At 39.6% G+C, this 19,981-nt stretch overlaps 1 protein-coding gene across 1 annotated transcript in view; it reads left to right on the top strand.

The window, feature by feature from the left end:
* Positions 1–19,720, top strand: part of JAZF1 (JAZF zinc finger 1) — a 189,936-nt gene extending 170,216 nt beyond the window's left edge. The window contains exons 4-5 of the mRNA XM_027639277.1: positions 10,610–10,779; positions 17,368–19,720. Of these exons, the coding sequence (XP_027495078.1) occupies positions 10,610–10,779; positions 17,368–17,544 (347 nt within the window). The 3' untranslated portion in view covers positions 17,545–19,720. The remainder of the gene's footprint in view (positions 1–10,609; positions 10,780–17,367) is intronic.
* The last annotated feature ends 261 nt before the right edge of the window (positions 19,721–19,981 follow it).

The raw sequence follows: 19,981 nt of genomic DNA, 5'->3' as shown, positions 1-19,981 counted from the left end.
TGTATATATATGTACATACATATACATGTATATACACATATATAATATTACACTCCAACATTAAACAGAATTTATCTGTACCATCATAGTGCCTCAAGGACTGAAAAAAATTGCTGAATTTCCACCAGTTCTGTATGTCTGCACACTGAAAGTGGTTATGTTTTCAGTGCCTAGCAGGAAAAAAAGCACACTCATTTAGGCAGCACTTCAGTGTGCTGAAGATGATGAAACTTAAGCAAATGTTTGAGTTTTCCTTGCATTGTAGCCAAAGCAAATCAGAAGTAATAAAAAGCAAGGACTAACATACCATTTAACACTCCTTGACTTAATACTCAGAGAGGTTTATTTCACAGGGGAAGTGGTGTTATTATGAGTTGATGTTAGTCGGTAGATGATCACCAAAATTATGTAAAATTCTAGGAAAAACAGGGTTGTTTGTAGTTTTTGTGTGAGCTAAAGACTATGAAACATTTGCCGACCCCTAAAACAACAGATCCTCGTGTCTTTTTAGCACTTGTGGACTGGCAGGTGGAAGACACCACCTTAATTCTTGCTGAAGATGAAGATTGGTGCTTTGTCCATGCTAGCAGAGGCTCCCTCTTGTAAGGTTTTTCCATATATAGTCAGACAGCACCATTCACGGTGTTTTCCGAGCACTTCTGCCTCTCATGCCAAAGGATACAAGAAGCCAAGGAGCAATGGAAAATAACAGATTGAAAAGTACTTTGATTTCAAGTGCAGCCCAGTGATACATCATCTGAAACAACTCACACCTGCTAGCATACGTTTTGTAGACCTGATTGAAACAGTGATAGCCTCAAAGAAAGGTTTGTCACAGCATACCAGGCACAGTGCACATTTTATTTTATCAGAATTTTTGTCTTTAAAAATGAGAGAGGAGACATGACTCCCCGTTGGATGTGGTTTTTAAGTTTCGTGTGTTTAAAAATGCATTTCTTGCTCAAAAACACAAAGTAGGATTAATTAAAAAACATAACAGATCTTTCCTGCAGATTTTGTGCGTAGTTAGAATGACAAAAGCCTTGATTTTCACTCAGTAATGAGTAAGGGCTTTTTAGCCTTTTACCAGTAAGGGCTTTTTAGCCCTTACTGGTAATTCTGAGTATTAGGGCTAGCTCTCAAATTATGGTGATGATGTTTCTTAAATCTACATGATCAGAGCATTTAAAAGCAAGCAGAGGGAAGCAGCCAGTATATTTTCATGCAGATTAAATCCTCCCTCCCTTCAGTACATTGAAGTGGAGAATCTGCCATTGCCTCTCTCATTGCTGGTCAGGGGTTTGTAACTCTCTTGTGCCTCATAAACGTGAAATTCCCTCAGCCCAAAGCTGCTGGAAAGACGCTGAGGTGCCTTGCTTCTCTGCAACTCCTCCACACCCTGGCCCTCCGTGGATAGCCTGCGTTGAACCGGTCCCTTTGCCATGATGCAGCCCATTCACACATGAGGGTCAAAGGTCCAGCCCAGGAGCATCTTGGAAGTCCCCACGTAGCTGGATGATGCTGAAATCAGCACAGCTACTTGCACAGTAATAGCAGTGCCTTGGATTGGAGCCTGGTCGCAGCTCGGTGCATCCTTGCTGGATTTGCACACTTGTGAAGGCAAAACACACGGCAGTCGGGGTGGGTAAGGACTGTGTGCATTAGCAGTTTTATGGTCTGTATTGTAAGTGGCTGAATAGCTTTTGTACAGCTGTAAAGCATGCTTAACCCAATGTTATAAAACATGTCTCAAATGTATTTTCATAGCTTCATAAACTGTAGTTCATTTATGTTGGTACTTTTTATTGTAATCCTTTATCTTAAACATGAAACTGTTTCCTGATACCATTTTTTTTAATGAAAAAAGGGATAAAGAAGAGAAAAGAAAAACTGCTGGTTTGTTATATGCATCAGGAGAGTCCTTAAGTACAGTAATAAGTAATAGTGCCCTGAACTTGTATTTTTATATTTCTAACCTCAGAATGCAGGCCTAGCGACTAAAAAGCCAAAATAACATTAATTATGACTGTTCTTCGCTGTGGTTTTTGGAGTATAAGTTTGGAACAGATGTTTGGGGGGAGCGGAGGGGGGAAGGAAGGATGGATTGTTTCTTTTTCTCAGCCCCAACTGGTTTTAATTCTTTCTTGAACATTTTGAGAGTATCTTTAAACATTTGCCAGAGTTCAATTAACATCCTGTGACTGAAGGTGGAAAATGTCCTACTTTGTTTTTCTTCAAATATATACCTGCTCTTGCAGCTCATGCCAAAGCCAGAAAAAGAAAGGATTCCAGCTGGCATAGGTTTTATTACTGTTACATTAATTTGCAGGTTAAGCCTCGAGTTGGGAGGGGTCTGCTGGATTGAGTTATTTATTTACTTTTTTTATTTTCATGATTTTTAAAAAGTACCATGTAAAACACTGCTATTTAATTACAGGAAGGTTACAGTCCTTTTTGGTGAGCATTTAACAGCTTATTCTTGTTTACATGAAGTTGTAGAAATCTAGTTTTAAAATATGTTTAAAGTAGAGATTGTGTTCATGGGTTTATCATGTTTTTTCTGTACTATGTATAAACAGAAGATTGTACATTATTGAAAGCCCTTTTTTGTGGAAAACAGGATTGGGAAAAAAAGTTTATATAAGAATGCAAAATAACTTCCCGAGACTATTGGCGCAGTGTGACCATAAAACCTCAACAGCACATTGTGCAGTGACATTATAACAATTTGCTTTAGCACCTCTGCAGCGTTCTCAGAAAGTCCTGTTCTACAAAACACATGCCGTGGTGTCAGTTGACTGTTTTTTTCCAGAATTGGTTCTTTACATGCATGTTTTTGTGATTAGTTGCTGTTCCACAAGTAATTGGACATGGGGTTTTTTTTCTTTATTTAGCTTACTACATGTATGTTTTATTTGCATACATTTATACATTCAATAAGTTGTAACATATCTGCTTATATAGGTGTGCAAGCTCCTTTTAGTGGATTTATAATCTCTGGATTGGGATTTACAGTATTAAAGACTGTATTAAAGACAGTATTAAAGTTATTTACAATTTTAAAGACCGTTTTTTGATATACCAGTATCAAGATACAGATATATCAAGAAAGAAAATGATTAGCTCCTAAGACCAGATAGAATCCAGCTGCTCCACCAACCCCAATACTGGCTCTGGAGGACTATTTTTTTTCAACCTGAGTGTTGTTAGATCTGTTTCTCTTGTAGCCCAAAATGGAGAGCAGATCTCATGTGTAAATAGTTCCCAATTTTCCTGACAGTGAATAGGAATATATGACACTAATATCATACTAACAGTACTTTAAATGAAAATCTTTATGTTTATTTTGTACCTTTATCATTTTAGCTTTACTTCCAGGATTTTAGGGTGATTTCCCATATAGGCTAGCTCAGACAAAGTCATTCTATACCAAAATACAGTATATTCAGGTTTATAGAACATAGAAGTGTTCATGTGCTTTCCAAAATGGATCCAAACCTTGCAATGGAATACATTTTCAGTCACTTAAAATTCAGCATGAACTTACACTAAGCATTGAAATGAAAACTGCAGGTGATGTGAAATGTTGGAATTGACCTGTCTACCATTTCATTTAAAACACCAAGGTGCTCCATGGTCAGGGTGTGTAACCACATGTAGTTTCATCCTGTTTGAGGTACCACCCTCCAAAATAGCTGGGGGAAGTGTCTTCGCAGACTGTCGTCGTGACTGTGTGAGTTACAGTTGTCATTTCTGCGGTGACCAGGAGAGAAGAGGAATACCCAGAATATCCACCCATATCAGAAATATCCACCCATATTCTTAGTTGCTTAAGTGTTCCCTCCTTCAGTATACCCAACTCTAGGGTCTGAAAGCTACTCTTCAAATGATGCAAACAAACAAGACAAAATATTTTTTTGTCTAACTTGTTTTCTCTAGTGCTTTTAAGTATCTCATGCCTAAAAATAATGTACTTTTTTTAAAGGTACATTTTTTAAATTCTCTCATTGCTTGTTCACTAACTGAGCCTTGCTTCAGCCAGAGACAATTGAAAATAAGTTCTTCTGAGTAGCAGTGTGTCCTAAACAGTTTGTTATTTAGTGCTTGATACTTGATCTGAGCTAGGAGAGAACTGAAAGGAAGGGTGGTTTCTCCAGAAGACACTGTTCTGGCCAAATCCTGCTCTGACTAGTGTCATGAGGAAGAGTAGGATGCTGGCAGCACTGACAGCTGAAGGCAAGATGAGGAACTGCTCCTGGCATGCGCGTGTGTGAGAGCAGCCCAGCAGCGACCGCCGCAGACCACACACCCGCGGGACCCGCTGCGTGGGGCTGGCAGGGGCTAGCAGGACATGCCCTGCACCAGCCCCCCCCCCTTGGCACGAGGCCAACACAATAATAAGTTGTAATTGCTATTTTGATGGCTCTTTTGTGATCATGCAGAGGGATGGAGGCCACTGCCAGCCTTGGCAAGTGCCCATTTGACAAACCGTAACCATCTCAAGCAGCTCCCTCGAGTGACAGCAAAGCTGCCAAGCATGCAGTTGGCTTTGAGAACAGATTTGCCTCTCCTCTCCCAGAAGCAAGGCTTGGAAATATTTACTGGGATGAGAGAGAAAACTCATAACTGCTTGTGCATCCACTGGCTGAAGAAAGGCTCCAGCGTTCACCATGATAAATCTAGTGCTCACTGGGTATGTAGGTGGTTAATCCAAACACTGGAACTGTGCTTGCAGTCTAAAATACCAGTGTCTGTAGCACTGCACAGTGCTCTGTTTAAACTACACTGGGTTTTCATCTATGTCTGCATCGTCTTTGCGGACATGAATGGTAAAAGTATTTTTGAAAATGCAGGAAATTAATCTGAATTGACCTTTCACAAAGGCTGAAAACCACTTTCTGTCCTCTGAGTCCCCTTCTGCCCCCAAAACAAGCAAGCAAGCAAAAGAAAGACCCTGGGTTAATCTGGAGGATCCAGTGTCTGAAATCTGCTGGAGTTTGCAGATCCAGTCATTGTGCCCCCCATACCAGGTCACAGCTGGGAAAGTCCTGCTGCAGCTTCTAGACAGAGACTTGCATAGAGGCTTTGACACGTATTATTTAACTATTTTGTATTTCATTGTCCCTAGCATTTATTCCTTGTGCTTTATAGAAAGGAAGAATGTTTCATTTTGAATGACTTGATACATCTTTAGATCAGCATGATCTATCAGCTGTGGGAACATTCTCCCTGGTTATGAGTATGGAGGAGGCTGTGTGCATCCATGGGCACAGAGGGAAGAAGTTTGACAAATCCATAAATGTGCTTTAGTATTAGACCAAAATTCACATAATATTAATAATTCACTTTTTTAATGAAGGAAACTGTCGCAGTATATGGGAATGCAAAGTTCTTAACATAAGAAGTGCTCTCATAAAACTGTTTCTATGAAATGCAAACTGCAAGTCCCACACGGGACAAAGTGTGAAGCTGAATTTTTATGAGAAATCCTTGGAATTACCATGAACTTTCAGTGACACCAGCAATGTTGGTTCCCACTGCAGTAAGCTATTTGCTCATAGTTATTCATTGTATACTTAAATGTATGCTTTCTGGTCACAAAAATAATTGGTAAGAATGTTTTGGGTTTGTTTTTCTTCATGGGAGGAGAAAGGAAGAACTCATTATGTTCTTGATCAGAGGTCAAGATAGATCCTACTCATTGTAACGACACACACAGCTTGTGCTGTTTTTAATCAGCTTTGTCTTTGTTATATTTAAAGGCACAGTATAGAAGTCTTTAGATTTGAAAAGCAATATAACTACAAATGATGTGCACCTACTAGATTCTTTCGAAGTTCAGGGGAAAATCCTCTGTAAATCTCATGGTGGAACGAATTCACTAACACGAAAGGTAGAATTTATCTTGGCTACAGTCGTGTGAATTCCAAATAAACCCCAGAAATATAAAAGATAAGGCCCCAGATTTTCAGTAGTGTAGCTGGGATGTTGTCTATTCCAGACTGTCAAATTATTACCTATCTGCAAAATATTTCTTAGCTATTTAAATTATTGACTTCATATACTGGAAAAAAGAAAAAGTAGTAGATGGGCATTCAAGTGGTGAGATCTTTGCTGTAGGATTAAGTGATGTTCTCACTGATTTCAACAGCAAAAGCTGACTGGAAGAAGAGGTAGACCAAGTCTTTATAGCGCAACTTTACTTCTTATCACACTACAAAGGCTTCTTACCCTGCAGGCAGTAATCGTAATCCCTTTTCATGCATGTCTTTACTTTTGGCAAGTAAACTGCTGTGATGCAGACAGCTTTCTCATTTGTGATGGGTTGTTTAAATGCAGTGTGAAAATTACAAGAGAAATAATTTGCCAGAACTCTTTGTGACCCGGTATGTTTTCTGTCGTCTCATAACTGATAATTTCATGTGATACCTGGCTCCAGTATGGCATTCTATGCAAGCTGTACCTTAGTGGTGTGCAGCTCTAGTCCACCTCCACCACTGGCATTGTCTCAGCATGGAAAATTCCAGAAGAAAAACCCCAACAAACTAAACTAGCGTTCTTTTCTTGCCTTTGTTTTATTTAATTTTTTTGGTCTGCTGGGGGCAGCACAGATGAAGTGAGTCTTTTGGCAAGGCCATTGGAGTGAGGAGTTGGGAAATGGCTTTGTGGGCCAGGACTGAGAGAATATTGCATGCAAGGGTGGGCTCAGTATTAAGATTTAACATAGTCATTTGGATAATGAAGCAGTGGGTTTAGGTTAGGCTGAGGTACAACTATGTAGGGTCTCTGAATGAAAGCCAGATGATTAAACTGGATATTATGGTAAAGAGTAATGAGCTAGCAAGGAACCTCAGAAAAAGCCAGAGGAGAGAGGTGGAGAAGGCAGTTTTCTTGCTATTGTAGAACTAGTATTTAGTTATGGTAATGATATTGTATATTTGTACATTGCTTTGCTGAAAGCACATGCTGCTCTATCAACCAGATATTTCCATGCTTTGCCTTAGAGAACTGTGTGTTGTTGAGTTTTGAGGAGGGAGGGTTCTTTTGCCATTCACACTTCTGAAGCCTGATTCTGATATTTTTCCTTTGAGTACTGATGGGGGAATGATCAATCTGCCTTCCAAGCACAATGAGGACTGGTAAAGCCGTTAGCACACATGCTACAAGAACAGCTCTGCTCAGTCCCCCAGAAGGGCAGCGTGCCCCAGCAGAACGTTCTGTTTTCCATGTGCATGGCAGCATCCACAGGGAGATCAGTGAGCCAGCTCTCTTGGAGCTCTCTTAAGAGTTATTGCAAATACTTGCTCAAGTCACGCAGCAGTTACGCCCTGGACCAGGCCATTAGGTTAAGATGCAAAGGTGTGCAATTATTTTTTTTTTTCCTTTCAAAAATAAATATTTACAGATATAATTATGAAATACCAACCAAGTTTGAAAAAAAAAAAGCAAGCAAGCAAGTTCTATCTTGATCAAAGTGCGCTGCTGTGCACTCCCCCTTCGGCGCACTGCTGGTCCTCTGGAAAGCTGCCCGGAGGAGCCAGGGCAGCCGGCGGCTCGGGTTGCAGTTTGTACACCTGACGTGTGTAGCTCAGGGCCAGGGACTCCTGCTCGGCGTGGGAATGGCTTCGCAAACCCACCATCCTCAGCCTTACACCGCTTAATTAAAATACCTCATCTAGGGGCTGTTTATAATGGCAGCACCAATCTGTGTGTCGTGCTTTTTGTTTTTCCTCTTGTTTTATTTCTCCCCTCTCTGATGTGTTGTGCGCAGTCAGCAAGGCACCACATGAGTTGCTGCTCTTAGACACTGACAACTAAGGAAATTAAATTCTGAGGCAGAATCAGTTAAGAGCATGAATAAATCAGTGTTGTTTTTCTTTGACAACTGAAACAACATAATTATTTTAAGGTTAAATTTTTATTGGTAATGAATTCTTTTCAAGGCAGTAATTTTTTTGCATTTTCCTTATACCAAGACCATTTAAAATACATTTTGGGATTTATTTTTTTTTTTAAGAGAGTAGAAACAATAGAGTTCAATAGGCCACTGTTAGGTAAAAACACTGATAGACTGCAGCTCCAGCTTTGCATGATGTAATATGGCACCATTAGTATTACTGTTTTGTTCAAGAAGAAATACATATTTTTATGGTCATTTTTATGAAAAAGCTCATCATATATGTAAAATCTGTAATGATGTCTGTATTTAAAAATTTAAGACTTGGGCATTTGCTTATATTGTTTAAACAACTGGTTTGACTATACTCGACCAAGTCTTGTATTTTTGTTCAGGTAAGTGATTTAAAAAACACCATAATGGTGGTCTAATCTCATGGATGCTTACACACACATTTTGGTCTTTTCTGTCTCTCTTCTTCCCTGAGTCTACCAACAAGTAAAGTACAGGCAAAAGTTCTTGCAGAATTGGGTCTTACTGTACAAAGTTATTAGAAAAATTAAAAGGGTGCCCTTTAATTCCTTCGTGAAAACCTAGGGAAATGCATAACAGCACTGATTGCTGCTTCTTCCTACTGTTCTGTGTATCTCTTCCCTTATTTACCATATTGCATATTAAGTTTTGTAGAGATTGTTGCTTTATAAAAGTGGCCTCCTCAATATCACTAAAAGGAATGGTATCCTTAAAATATGTCTAACAGTCTCAAATGATGTTTTCTTTGGGAGGACAAAGTCCCGTTTGGGAGGAAATCACCCCTTCATGAGGGAGCTCACAAGGGGGGTGATTATAATGGCAGAAATTTTTGGTATCAGTGTTTAGAATTGTATACTTTGTCATCCTAGGAGTGCATATGTGTATTTACAATAGGGTTTTCTGTTGCATTTGCTTAAAAAAAACCCACTGAGCTAAAAAGTTTGAAAGGAACAGCTTGAGGAATTTTTTCCATCAAGATACAATCAAGGGCAGGAAATCGTAGAAGCAGAGTTGTGGGTTTGCCTCCATTTTTTTATTAGTTAATTAAACTATAACAACTCTTAACTTCATTTTAGGTTAACTGTTCCTAGAGTTCAGAAATATTTTAAGAGGTCAATAATGCTTTCTTTGGCTTTCACTCGTTCGGTGTGGGATAAGGAGTCGCAGTCAGCAGGGCAGAGTTTTCCAGATGTGCTGCAGAGCGTGTGTGCGTGCGCTCATGTCGACAGTTGTTGCTGGTGGGAAACCATCCATCTTTCCTCATCTGCGCACCACCCTGTACGGATGAGAACCACAGGAAAGAAACGTGGACAGCCTGACATCTGTAAGCGAACTTACAGTATCTGACTAAAGCTCAGGAGCCCTGAGTGCTTGCAGCTACCAGTTGACACGTGTTGTTACTCAGTGCTGAGTCTGACTGGGAATACTGGGGGAGGGGGAGTCCGAAGGGAAAAGTTTGAGACAATGGGTGTGAATTTAGTTTCACCAGAAGCAAAAAACCCCTGAAGAACCCATAGTGCATTGCAGCACGGGTTTTCCCTGTGAATTCGGGATGTTTCTTTTTTAAAGTGCCATGAGGCATCTGTCTACATCTTCTTCTCGGTGCATAGAGCTGCTTAGAGACGTGCACTAAAAGGGCATATGAGGGAAGCAAATAGAGCCATGGAAGTGTCACATAACTGTCTTTAATAACGGGAGCTATTCCAGCACTTGGAGCCAAATTGTCTTTCAACAGAAAGGATAAAATTTAGCAGAGCTGGGAAAGGGAAAAAAGAAAGGGGAGGGGAAACACAGCACCACCTCCTGCTGACACCACAGAAGTTTCCCTCAGCTTTCCCTTTCTCTCCCTCTCTATGCATATATTTTCTTTTTAATCAGCTGGCTCTTCCCTCCCCTGCTTTTTTTTTTTTTAACTGTATTTTTATAGTTGGAATTCTGCTTTTCTAATTTCTCTTGTTTCACATTTAACTTCTTCAGAGGATTTCATTAATAGTTATTGCAATTAAAAATAATAAATAAACTCAGCACCAGCTGCTCAGATGACTGTTGTAGCATATCTGGAACATAATGCAGTCTGTTCAGGGCAGCCACACAATGCAATTTATCCCCACACCTGAGGGAATGAATTTCACAACTATAATTGCTACAATATAATTCTTATTAATGTCGTGCTATAATTCCTATTAATTCCAAAGGGCTAGTAAATGCATTAAGACTTGTCAACATATTATTTTACACTGTTTATGATCTGTAGAATTACACTCTTCAGTATTGTATTGCATAAAGAAATGCCTTAAAATTAGCCTAATGGGGGGGGCAAGAGGGAGCACATTTTCTGTTCAGGCACTGGGAAAGACAGAAGGATCCTGGTGTTTGAGAAACAATGAAACTGCATTTTCAAATCAGTCCTTAGAACTTTCTGTGCCACGCAGTTAACAGTTTATGAAGATATATTATTAATGCCTCTCCTGGTTATTAGAAAAAGAACCACTGGTGTCTTTATGAAGGAATAAATAACTACAAGAAAGATAGGGTTATAAAATTAAAAATAACTGTCTTCCAGAAAACACAAAAGTGGGGAAATTACAAGTCATTATAACTGATGTAATAAATGCAGAATGGCTTATCTTGCTCTGCTCTTATTTATTCTCTTTTTATCTGACTATCCTGCTTTTCTAGGTAGTGAATATGATGAGGAGGAAGTAGACTATGAAGAATCAGACAGTGATGAGTCCTGGACTACAGAAAGTGCTATCAGCTCTGAAGCTATCCTTAGCTCAATGTGCATGAATGGAGGGGATGAGAAACCTTTTGCCTGTCCTGTTCCTGGATGTAAAAAAAGATATAAGGTAAGTAGTAGTGCAGACCTACCTTCTTCCTTGATAGTGTAGTCAGGACGAAGCTTTTAAAGTTAGTTTGCACCTTTCTCATTTAATACTTTTCACAATTATGTTTGTGGTATTTTAGCAGAATATTTTATTCACTGGTTTCCTCTCAAGCACAGCCAAGTTGTCGGTTTTACAAGCGGTGCCTTTTGCATCCCTGTCTGTCAAGATAGATTACATATAGTGACTCTTTTGCTTTACACCTTTTAATGAGCTTTCTATTATTTAGACAAATTTACTGTAGTACTGCAGAGGTACTACAAGCAAAATAATCTTGGGTCCCTTTCAGAGACATGAAATAAAAAGCTTTTGCTCTTCTGTGCCGAATGAATTCCTTCTGCTTAACTGCTAGAGATACTGCTCTTCTTTAGTGAGAATGTGCCCAGGGTACATTTTCTGGAAAAGATGATGTGCGGGATGTGGTGGTTAACATCTTGCAAGTCAGAATTCATCTCAGGAAGGCAGAGTCTTGGAGAAATTCAGGCATCATTCTATCCTGGGTCCAAGTCCCTGTGACCCATCTGTACACCATCAATGACCCCGTGTGCAGGGCTTGCATCACTGCGTGACATGCTGGGAAGCAATTCCCCAAACCCCCCACCCCTTCTTTAATTACTCTCCATCAAGAGAAATTTTTATCTTTTTATGAAAGTGAAGCATTTCTAAATTTGAACGTTGAGCTGGCTGATGTTGTGATGTTGATCACGTGTCGTGATGTTGTGAGGGAGAGGAGTGTTGCTTCACATTAATCAGTGCAGAGACAGATTAAATTGTATTGAACAGCTTGGACTTCAGTATGGTATTCTCTAGTCATTCACATTTGGGAACAGAAATAGCATATTAGCATACTTTCTCTAAGTAATTTTCTGACGTTTTTGCATGAACTACTGGAAAATTGACTTACACCCTAGAAAAAGCTGCAGTGGTCGGGTCGGTTTTATACTTGTTCTATTTTATGGCTTCTCCTTTAAATAACTGACAAGTAGGGACTTAAAAGAGAAGAGAAATATGAAATAGAACCATAGGAGGACCAATAGCATTTCAGCTAAAACTGTTATGACAGGAACTGTATAATGAATAAACTGTACATGAAACCATGTTGTGGATGAAAACGTGTTTCAGTGATGCTGCAGCTGCTCTGGGCTGGTGGCAGCTCCCACAGCAGCAAATCACAAGACTCAGATTCCTGTACAGATCACTTAATATTAACAATACTTACACAAGCAATATACTCATTTCTTAGTGACATAGAAGTCTTTTTGCAGAGATTATCCTGAACTACGTAGTGTTTATTCTCCAGTTATAGGAAAAACTGAACACCATCTCCGGGGCCAGGGCAGAGGGAAAGATGATTTCAGAATATTTGCAAGTATTGCTTAGCAGATATATCCACGTTATTCAAGATCAGTACTTTTCTTGTGTGCGGTAGAAGCTGTGCCAGACTAAGCATATGGTATAAAAGCTAAATCCCTAGCTCAGGAAGCAAACAAGCCATGGTGATTGTTAGAAGTTGCTGTGCCCAGAGGGCATCTATGCATTGCAGAAAACATTCACTTAATGGCAAAGATTAGAAGGAGAACCCTGTAATTTGCTATATCCTGTCTGTTCTCTGTTTGACTGCCAGCCCTCTGTCTTTTTATTGCCCAAATAAGCAAGCTGTTTGTGCCTGCTTCTGCTATCTCACTACCTTCATCTCAAATGTGTGAGGACTGTCTATAAGGGATGTCTTGTACACCATTAATGTTAGAGCAGTGGGACAGGGAACAAATTAACGACCCCTACAGAGACTGACAGAGAGCAGCAGCAAATAAAAAGTACCGTATTTTCCTGAGAGACTCACCTCTGTTTAGTCCTGATAGGAAAACACATTTCCTTAAACTCTGCCTCACCTCATTTCTCTTTTCTGTGGGCTCTGTTTCCTCCCTATTTCTTTTCAGTTTATTTTTTTTTCCTTATTACATTTTTATCTTTGTTTCCTTCCTTTTAGCTTCGTGTCAGCTGTGTTTCTTGTTTCCTCTTTATCTTCCTTCTGTTTAGCCCCCTCCTCAGATGAATTATTTGCAGAGCCTGGGTAGGGAGTCCTGTGATCAAAGCACTGGGATTTTTTGGTGGGTATTGGATAATCACAGTCAAGACAGTAAAACAATTATAGTGCTCCAAACAGGAACACGGACATGTACATACAGTAATTGCCAGACTCACTTTACGGCTGAGAAAGGATGCATTCCTTTAGGGAGCAAGGAGGAAAGGAAATACACAGTTTTCTTTTGTCTGGCCTTAGGTGACGTATGTTTGAGGAGCAGAAGTGGTATTTTTAGAGATGTTATTTGTATTAGAGTACTTCTTACAGGACCCAGTAGGGATGGGACACCTTTTTGCAAACAATGTACAAGGATAAAAGATGGCCTCTGCCCTGAAAATTCATTATGGAAAGGTAAATAAGACAAGAATGAGTACAACAAATACTCCTAAGGAATGGGCTGGGGCGGACAATGGAAACTGTAATAAGAGCATGTTTATACACAAGCCCAGATGTGTATCAGAAGACCCTGCTGGCCTCCTGCCCAGCAGTTATCTCCTGGCACTTTCCCATAGGCAGTGCAAATAGAGTCACAAACATTTAGTTGTTCTTCAGGAACTTCATTTTTTCTTTTAAAAATTGTTTGCTTATAATACATATTAGTTCTCTGTAGACTATGGCACAGATTTTCTTGAGGAGCCACAGATTCCAAGGGGAGACAAAAAGCACAGGTTGTTTTTTTTTTAGTGATACATAAATTTGTTCGTGGGATAGTCAGAAACAGCTAAATTAACCTGGAGCACACGGACTTCTAGATACTTAAAACACAAGCCTCTGAACTAATTTCTGAAGCTTGCTTTATTCTTTAATTATGACTTAGAGAAGAAATTATAATTATTTTATAGTTTTCTATTTATGGATTTTTTTTCTTCTTACTGTGATTCGTGTTTGCTGCCTGAAATTTGATTTTTAGAAAACCATCTGCATGATTCAAAGGAACCCAAAGGTGTTATCCTTGTTTCTGTGGAGTTCACCCTCACCAGATTTTGAATTTACATCCACATTTAGATGCTCTGTCCAGAAATGTGTGGGTATTATCGTGCTTTGCAAAATACCACCTGTAGGAACTAAAATGGGGATTTATGAATGTGGCAATTAGTTTTCCTTTTATTCAATACCACCCGAGTGGTCTCCAGCTCGAGAGAAGGATATTCAAAATGTGTATATGATTTAGATAATCTTATTCAGGCAACATCCAAAGAGCAAATGAAGTTTGATACAGGATAGATACAACAAACCCCACAAATAATGCATATATACTACTATAGAGAAAACCCTAGAGTATTTGTCCTAATTTTTCTAATTTGTGCAAATACAATAATAAAAGAATAATAGATTTCTGTGCATACAAAATGTAGCTTATATGCATGACTTCTTTTTGGCCTTGGGCGAGAGGAGAAGTGGTACCTTCAGGTACTAGGCCTGTCAGGTGGGGAAAATCTGCAGGAAGGCTCATCTAAGAGTGGTGAGACTCAGCAGAGCTTAGGGAAGGAGAATATTGAAGTAAGACGGGGGGGAAATGGAATTTACTTGAAAGAAAGGAGCGAGCCAGCGTTTGAAAGTTGAACAGAGGAACTGGACCTGCAAAGAAAACTTCAAGAGGAAGAGCCAGGAGTACAAAAACATTATATGAATGTCCAAGGCTGAAACAAGAAATCTCAAAAAACCCACATCCTTTTGCCATCTCTTTTCCTGCTTGAAGAGGGTGGCAGGCTCTTTGCAGTGCAGCGTCTTTGTGAGTCCTGCTGTGCAAGGGGCCCTGCCCAGGAAGAGCCCCTGTGTTTGTGCAAACCAGGCAGTGCCATTCTAAAATTCTCTATCGCCTCCTGATCTTGTTCCAGGTTAATAATTGTTTCCTTCTGTTTAAGATTTTAGATTGCCCTTCTCTACTGCCATCTTCTTCCTCAATCATTTGTGAGAGTAAATAGTGAGCAACCTGAGTAACCAGAGCAATAAAAGTGATGTATGACTTTGGCTGTGGGCTTTGCTGTACCTCAACAAACTCAGCCCAGACGTACAACGAAGTGTTTACATTGCAGCAGTGGAAAAAGTGCTGAAGAGTCCACTGTAACTCTAACAACAGTTTCCTTTTAGACAGGAGTACAGGTCAAATTTCATGTTGTACAAGCTCCTCATGCTCTGTGTGGTTGACTGTTTATCAAACCTTCCATGGCCCAATTCATCCCACATAGGTTTCTGGTTTAGCATTTCCTTAAATTTTTCTGCCTGAAAGTACTTCTCCCCCTTCATCAAAGCATGTGGTGTACAGGAGCTGAGTGGATCATTAAAAAATCTGTATCGGAAGAGCACCGTTGGGATGGAACAGCAAGGATATTTGTGATTGCAGATTTATGGCATCTTTAGCAGTCAATAGTAACTCAGAAGAATCTAAAAGTGGTTTCACAGAAAAATTAAAAGTCTAAACAGCTTTTTGTTAGGAAAATAGCGTTATTATAGGGTAAAAGGGCTTAAGGACAGCTTTGTTTTTAAAACTTCACTGCAGTAGCAAAAGTTTAGCAGGTCACCCCCAGATTTTCTCCTCTTTTGAAGGTACAGGTCCTTAAGGGTACACAGATGTTGACAAATGCCTTTTGAGAGTCCTCTTGTCAGCCAGTGACGTTCCTTGCCCTCCCCCACCCTAATAATCCTGTTGCTGAGTGGGTGCTGGAAGTTGCAACTGTGTACGAAACCATCTAAAAGCTGCCTCTGGATCTCAGATTACTTGCAGAGAATTCACTTTGCTGCTCTCAAGGCTGATGTGTAGCTTTGATGTGCTCTTGCAGTTGTGGTGGTACAGTTTTTGCCTCTTCTGAGTGCTGTGCACCCAGATGTAACCTGCACTGATGGCTCATATTCCTATGTCTTGTTTGTGTTGGAGATGGAAGGTTCTCAGGTCCCACGTCTCAGGAGACAGCTGTGCAGGAGTTGTTCAGAAGTTTTAAGAGTGTAAAGGACAGTTCAGGGGCTTGATTTGCAACTTTAGGTGAGGATTCAGTGCCTGGATGCTCTAGAGGAGAGGAGCATAAATTTTTGGGCAGAGCAGTTGCTTGCAGTCTTGCACCATAATTCCCCTTTTCCAACTTGGATATTTGAGACTGTTTTTCTGTGAGTTCCAAGCTGGGGTTTCCACTTACTGTAAGCTGTGCATCAATAAAACTGAACTTGTTGCTTAAAGAGCCAAGGGGACTTTCTGTTGTGTGCAACAGTTCAGCAAAGAAGAAATCCCTAAAATGTAATGTTGTGCATTAATTAATATCCAGCTGTTAACTGATTTTTGCTTTTTCTTTTTAATAACTTTTAAAAAAACTATGAGATATGTATCTGAAAACTTCAGCGAGGACACAGCATAGCCTTGGAGTTATCTCTTTTTGTCACAAGTTGTCTTGGTATCTTCTTTGATTTCATCCTCAGAGAAACTAAAATGAAAGACAGTTTTCCTTTCCTTAATCAAAAAATCCAAGCTCTCTTAGTGGGAGCAGATGGGAGACTCCAGTATACTATATAAAGCTGTATCACAGCAGCTGTTGAGATCACAATAGCTTCTTCCATTTTTGCCAGAAATATGGGAAAAGGAAGACATGGGAATTATTTTGATATATATCTAGTAAGGTTTTAGGTTGATCTGGCAAAAGTGTGGCCCGTTTCCTGCCCTTTCCTGTGTAATGGGGTGTATGTTGTGGTGCTGTGTTTTGCTCAAGTGGGGATCAGTTCTCTAGTTTTAGCTGTGGAATATTCCCAAACAATAGCTATTTTGAAGATGGCTTCTCTGGATTATTTTCTAAGTGTCCTTTGTAACTCTTGGAGTTAAGCATTCCCTGCAGTTAATTCTTTGGAGGCAATGTGTAAACTATCAGAATTTGCTGGTGCCTAAAGACATATCTAGAAACAATGACACAAAATAGAACAGACCCACCATGGGGGGAGCCTCAGCTTTTTGAAGAAGTGTGACTTCAGTCTTCATGCCAATTCTTTGTTTGCTTGTAAACAAACCTCTGAATAAGATTTGTCAATGCTATATGAAAAAGATGTCAGGAAGCAAAGAACATCCATGTGTGAGCCCACTAAATGGTATTCTTCAGAAAGTGTTGTGCGTTGGGAGATAAAAATCAGGATTTCACAGAATACTCTGAGTTGGAAGGGACTCACAATGATCATCAAGTCCAATTCTTAAGTGAATGGCCCATACAAGAATCAAAGCCATAACCTTGGTGTTATTAGCACCACAGTCTAACCAACTGAGCTAACCTAAGGGTAATAATCCAGGTAGGTAAGTTTTGTACATTAGAACCACACAGATGCTTCTCCTCTTTGTCCCACCTGGTACCTTGAGGGAACAGTGCATGTGTAACACCCAGGGGGAGCTTCTAGCAATCTGTATTTTTGCCCAGAGCAGTGATCCGTTTTTGGTTTTTAACTGGAAGCCAAGCCATTGTCAGACCTTATCCACTAACGTTTTACTTTCTCACTCACAGAATGTGAATGGTATAAAGTACCACGCCAAGAACGGCCACAGGACACAAATCCGTGTACGCAAACCATTCAAATGTCGCTGTGGAAAGAGTTACAAGACAGCTCAGGGCCTGCGGCACCACACAATCAATTTCCATCCCCCCGTGTCTGCTGAGATTATCAGGAAGATGCAGCAATAACATGCTGGTCACAAATGTGCCAAGAAATCCTCACCAGCAGTTGCTGATTTTGAGAACAGCCACCTTTTTCAGGGGAAGCATTCAGCAACCCTTTAAAAAATTAAATGCATGCTTTAAAATTTTCTGTAATTTTGGAATGATGTATCTTTGTAGAGTTAATGATTTTGTACATTTGCACATGTTATCATCATACCCATTTTCATTACTTTAAGGTGCTAAAAAAGCTGTAGGTTCTTCAGAACATTTTTCTCCAAAACAAACAAAAAAAAAGAACTAGGGGGACATTGCATATTTAGTTGTACTGACGTGTTGAACAGGAGTGTGAGGAGGAGAGCTTGGCACTGACATCCTTTCAAGATTGTAACGTGATGAAGACTTTTGATGCATCTGTCAATGTGTGTGCAAAACCAAAACAGTACCGCCCTCGTCAAACTATAGTTAACATGCCTTACATAATGGAGTTATCAGTGGAGTAGCAAGTCTTTTAGGTAATGGAAATATAAATAAGAAAGAATGTTTAACATAATATGCTAAAAAATATTTTCATACTTAAATAACATACATAAAAAGGTGTGCTTGCTGTATTTTATATTATCTTGCAAATCTTTTTTTTTTTCTCCCTCTTGAAATGCTGAAAACCTTGCCATTCAAAATAGTAAACAATCACTTTAGCATTAGCAATTATTTTTTTTTCCTCTGTACAAGACATCACATTATGTTCATGCCCATCAAACTTTTGAGGACCAATATCCCAGTCCAACTAAATATTTACCCCTGAACTATCTGTTAAAAAGACACTTGGAAATTCTTAAGTGCAAATTTATGTGTGTGTGAGAAACAATTATCTTCATCTCAGATGAAGTTTTGAAGCACTTTGTAGTTCTCTATTGCCAACAGATTTAATGTTTTATGTGTTGCCAATTCTTGCAACTACTGTACGAGCATGTGCCTGTGGTTGCAAATAAAAATGAAAAATTCTGCGCATGATTTAAGGAGGTCCGTTAGTTGTGCTAAGGGAGTTCCAATGCCTCTCCCTCACGTTTATTGTGTTTTTGAGATTTTCTTTGTGCATTTTTTGCTTCTCATTGTAGGTCACCGCATTCCATTTGGATGTGTCTGTTTAGCTTTACGATTAATTTTGCTGAAATATGACATATGAGCCTTACTGAAGATTAAGTGCTTCTTGCAGCAGGTGGTCAGAGACTGACTTAAAAGCCAACATGAGAGCGCTTCGTGTCTGGACCATACCTGAACATTTGTTGCTTGCCATCCTGCCTTGAGCATTCTTCTCTCACAAGTGCTATTCCTGGAGTTCAGCTGGCCAGGAGCAGAGGTGGGCACCTTCCACCTGCCCTGGCCTGAACCACTTCTTTGCCCGGCAAGGGTTAGGGAGGAACTCTCCGTGTTAACACAGTCATCGCCTTGGCTTAGTTCCTGTTCTTTTAAGTGCAAAAGAAAGCTCACATAAAGGAGGAATGAGCTTTCTCTATTTTTTTTTTCCAGAGCTTTAAAGGAAAACTTTGTAAGGATGACAAACCTATTCTCCAGCAGAGTAAAAGCCTCATTAAAACACTTAGGAATCATCCTAATGAATAAGCGTTTAGAACAGCCCAAGTGAAGTGAAACATCACTCTCAGCTCTCAGAGAGGTGACTGTGACAGCAGTGCTGTCAGCTGGTTTTAAAGGATGATCCAGACATGAGAGTTACTAGTACACACAAGGCCCCATGAGGCCACTTCCCACCTTCTGCAGCTTTGGCAACAGATCTGGCCAACGAATATGTTTTGGCTCTGCTCCTAGTGCAAGAACTACAGGCTGGGCGAGTTCGTTCAACAGCTAAACAGTTGTAAAACGTCATTGTTGCATGTAAATTCCTTTCAACTATAAAAATTAAATTCCAGTTTCTATTTACCTATTCATTGTGACAGTATTATTAAACAGGTAAAGATGGGACTATTTTGTTATACTGTGTATAGTGAATGTATTGTACTGTGTCTGTGAAAAGTGTGCTTTAAATTATATTTTCATATGTTTTGTTGGGGACAAAGTACTTTAAGTTTGAAAGTGACAGAGGTTTGTTTTAGAACTGAAGGCAACTTAAAGAATTCCTGTCAGGAAAGCTGCTTATAAATGTAAATCAAATCACATTTAAAATAAACTGCCTCTGACCTAAGAAGACTGTTCGTTCCTCATTCCTATCCTAAAGAGTTAAGTTCTTGGGCTGTGTATAGTCTTTTATTTGTTTATTTTACTTAGGTATCATCAAACTCTTAGAGCTTGTTCTAACAGTTTTCATGTGCTGTTGAGTTACAGTAAGAAAAAAATGACAAAATGCTCTTTCGGTACTTCCTTGCTTTACCCTGGGCCATCATCAACATGAAGTTCAGAGTTACAAAAATCTTTAGACTGCAAATGGCACACGAGCACTGATGAGTAG

This window comes from Corapipo altera, unplaced genomic scaffold, assembly GCF_003945725.1.
Source record: "Corapipo altera isolate COAL_440 unplaced genomic scaffold, ASM394572v1 44, whole genome shotgun sequence".
NCBI classification, from domain to species: domain Eukaryota; kingdom Metazoa; phylum Chordata; class Aves; order Passeriformes; family Pipridae; genus Corapipo; species Corapipo altera.
The sequence above is the reverse complement of the archived record's forward strand: the minus strand, read 5'-3'. Positions and strand labels throughout refer to the sequence as shown.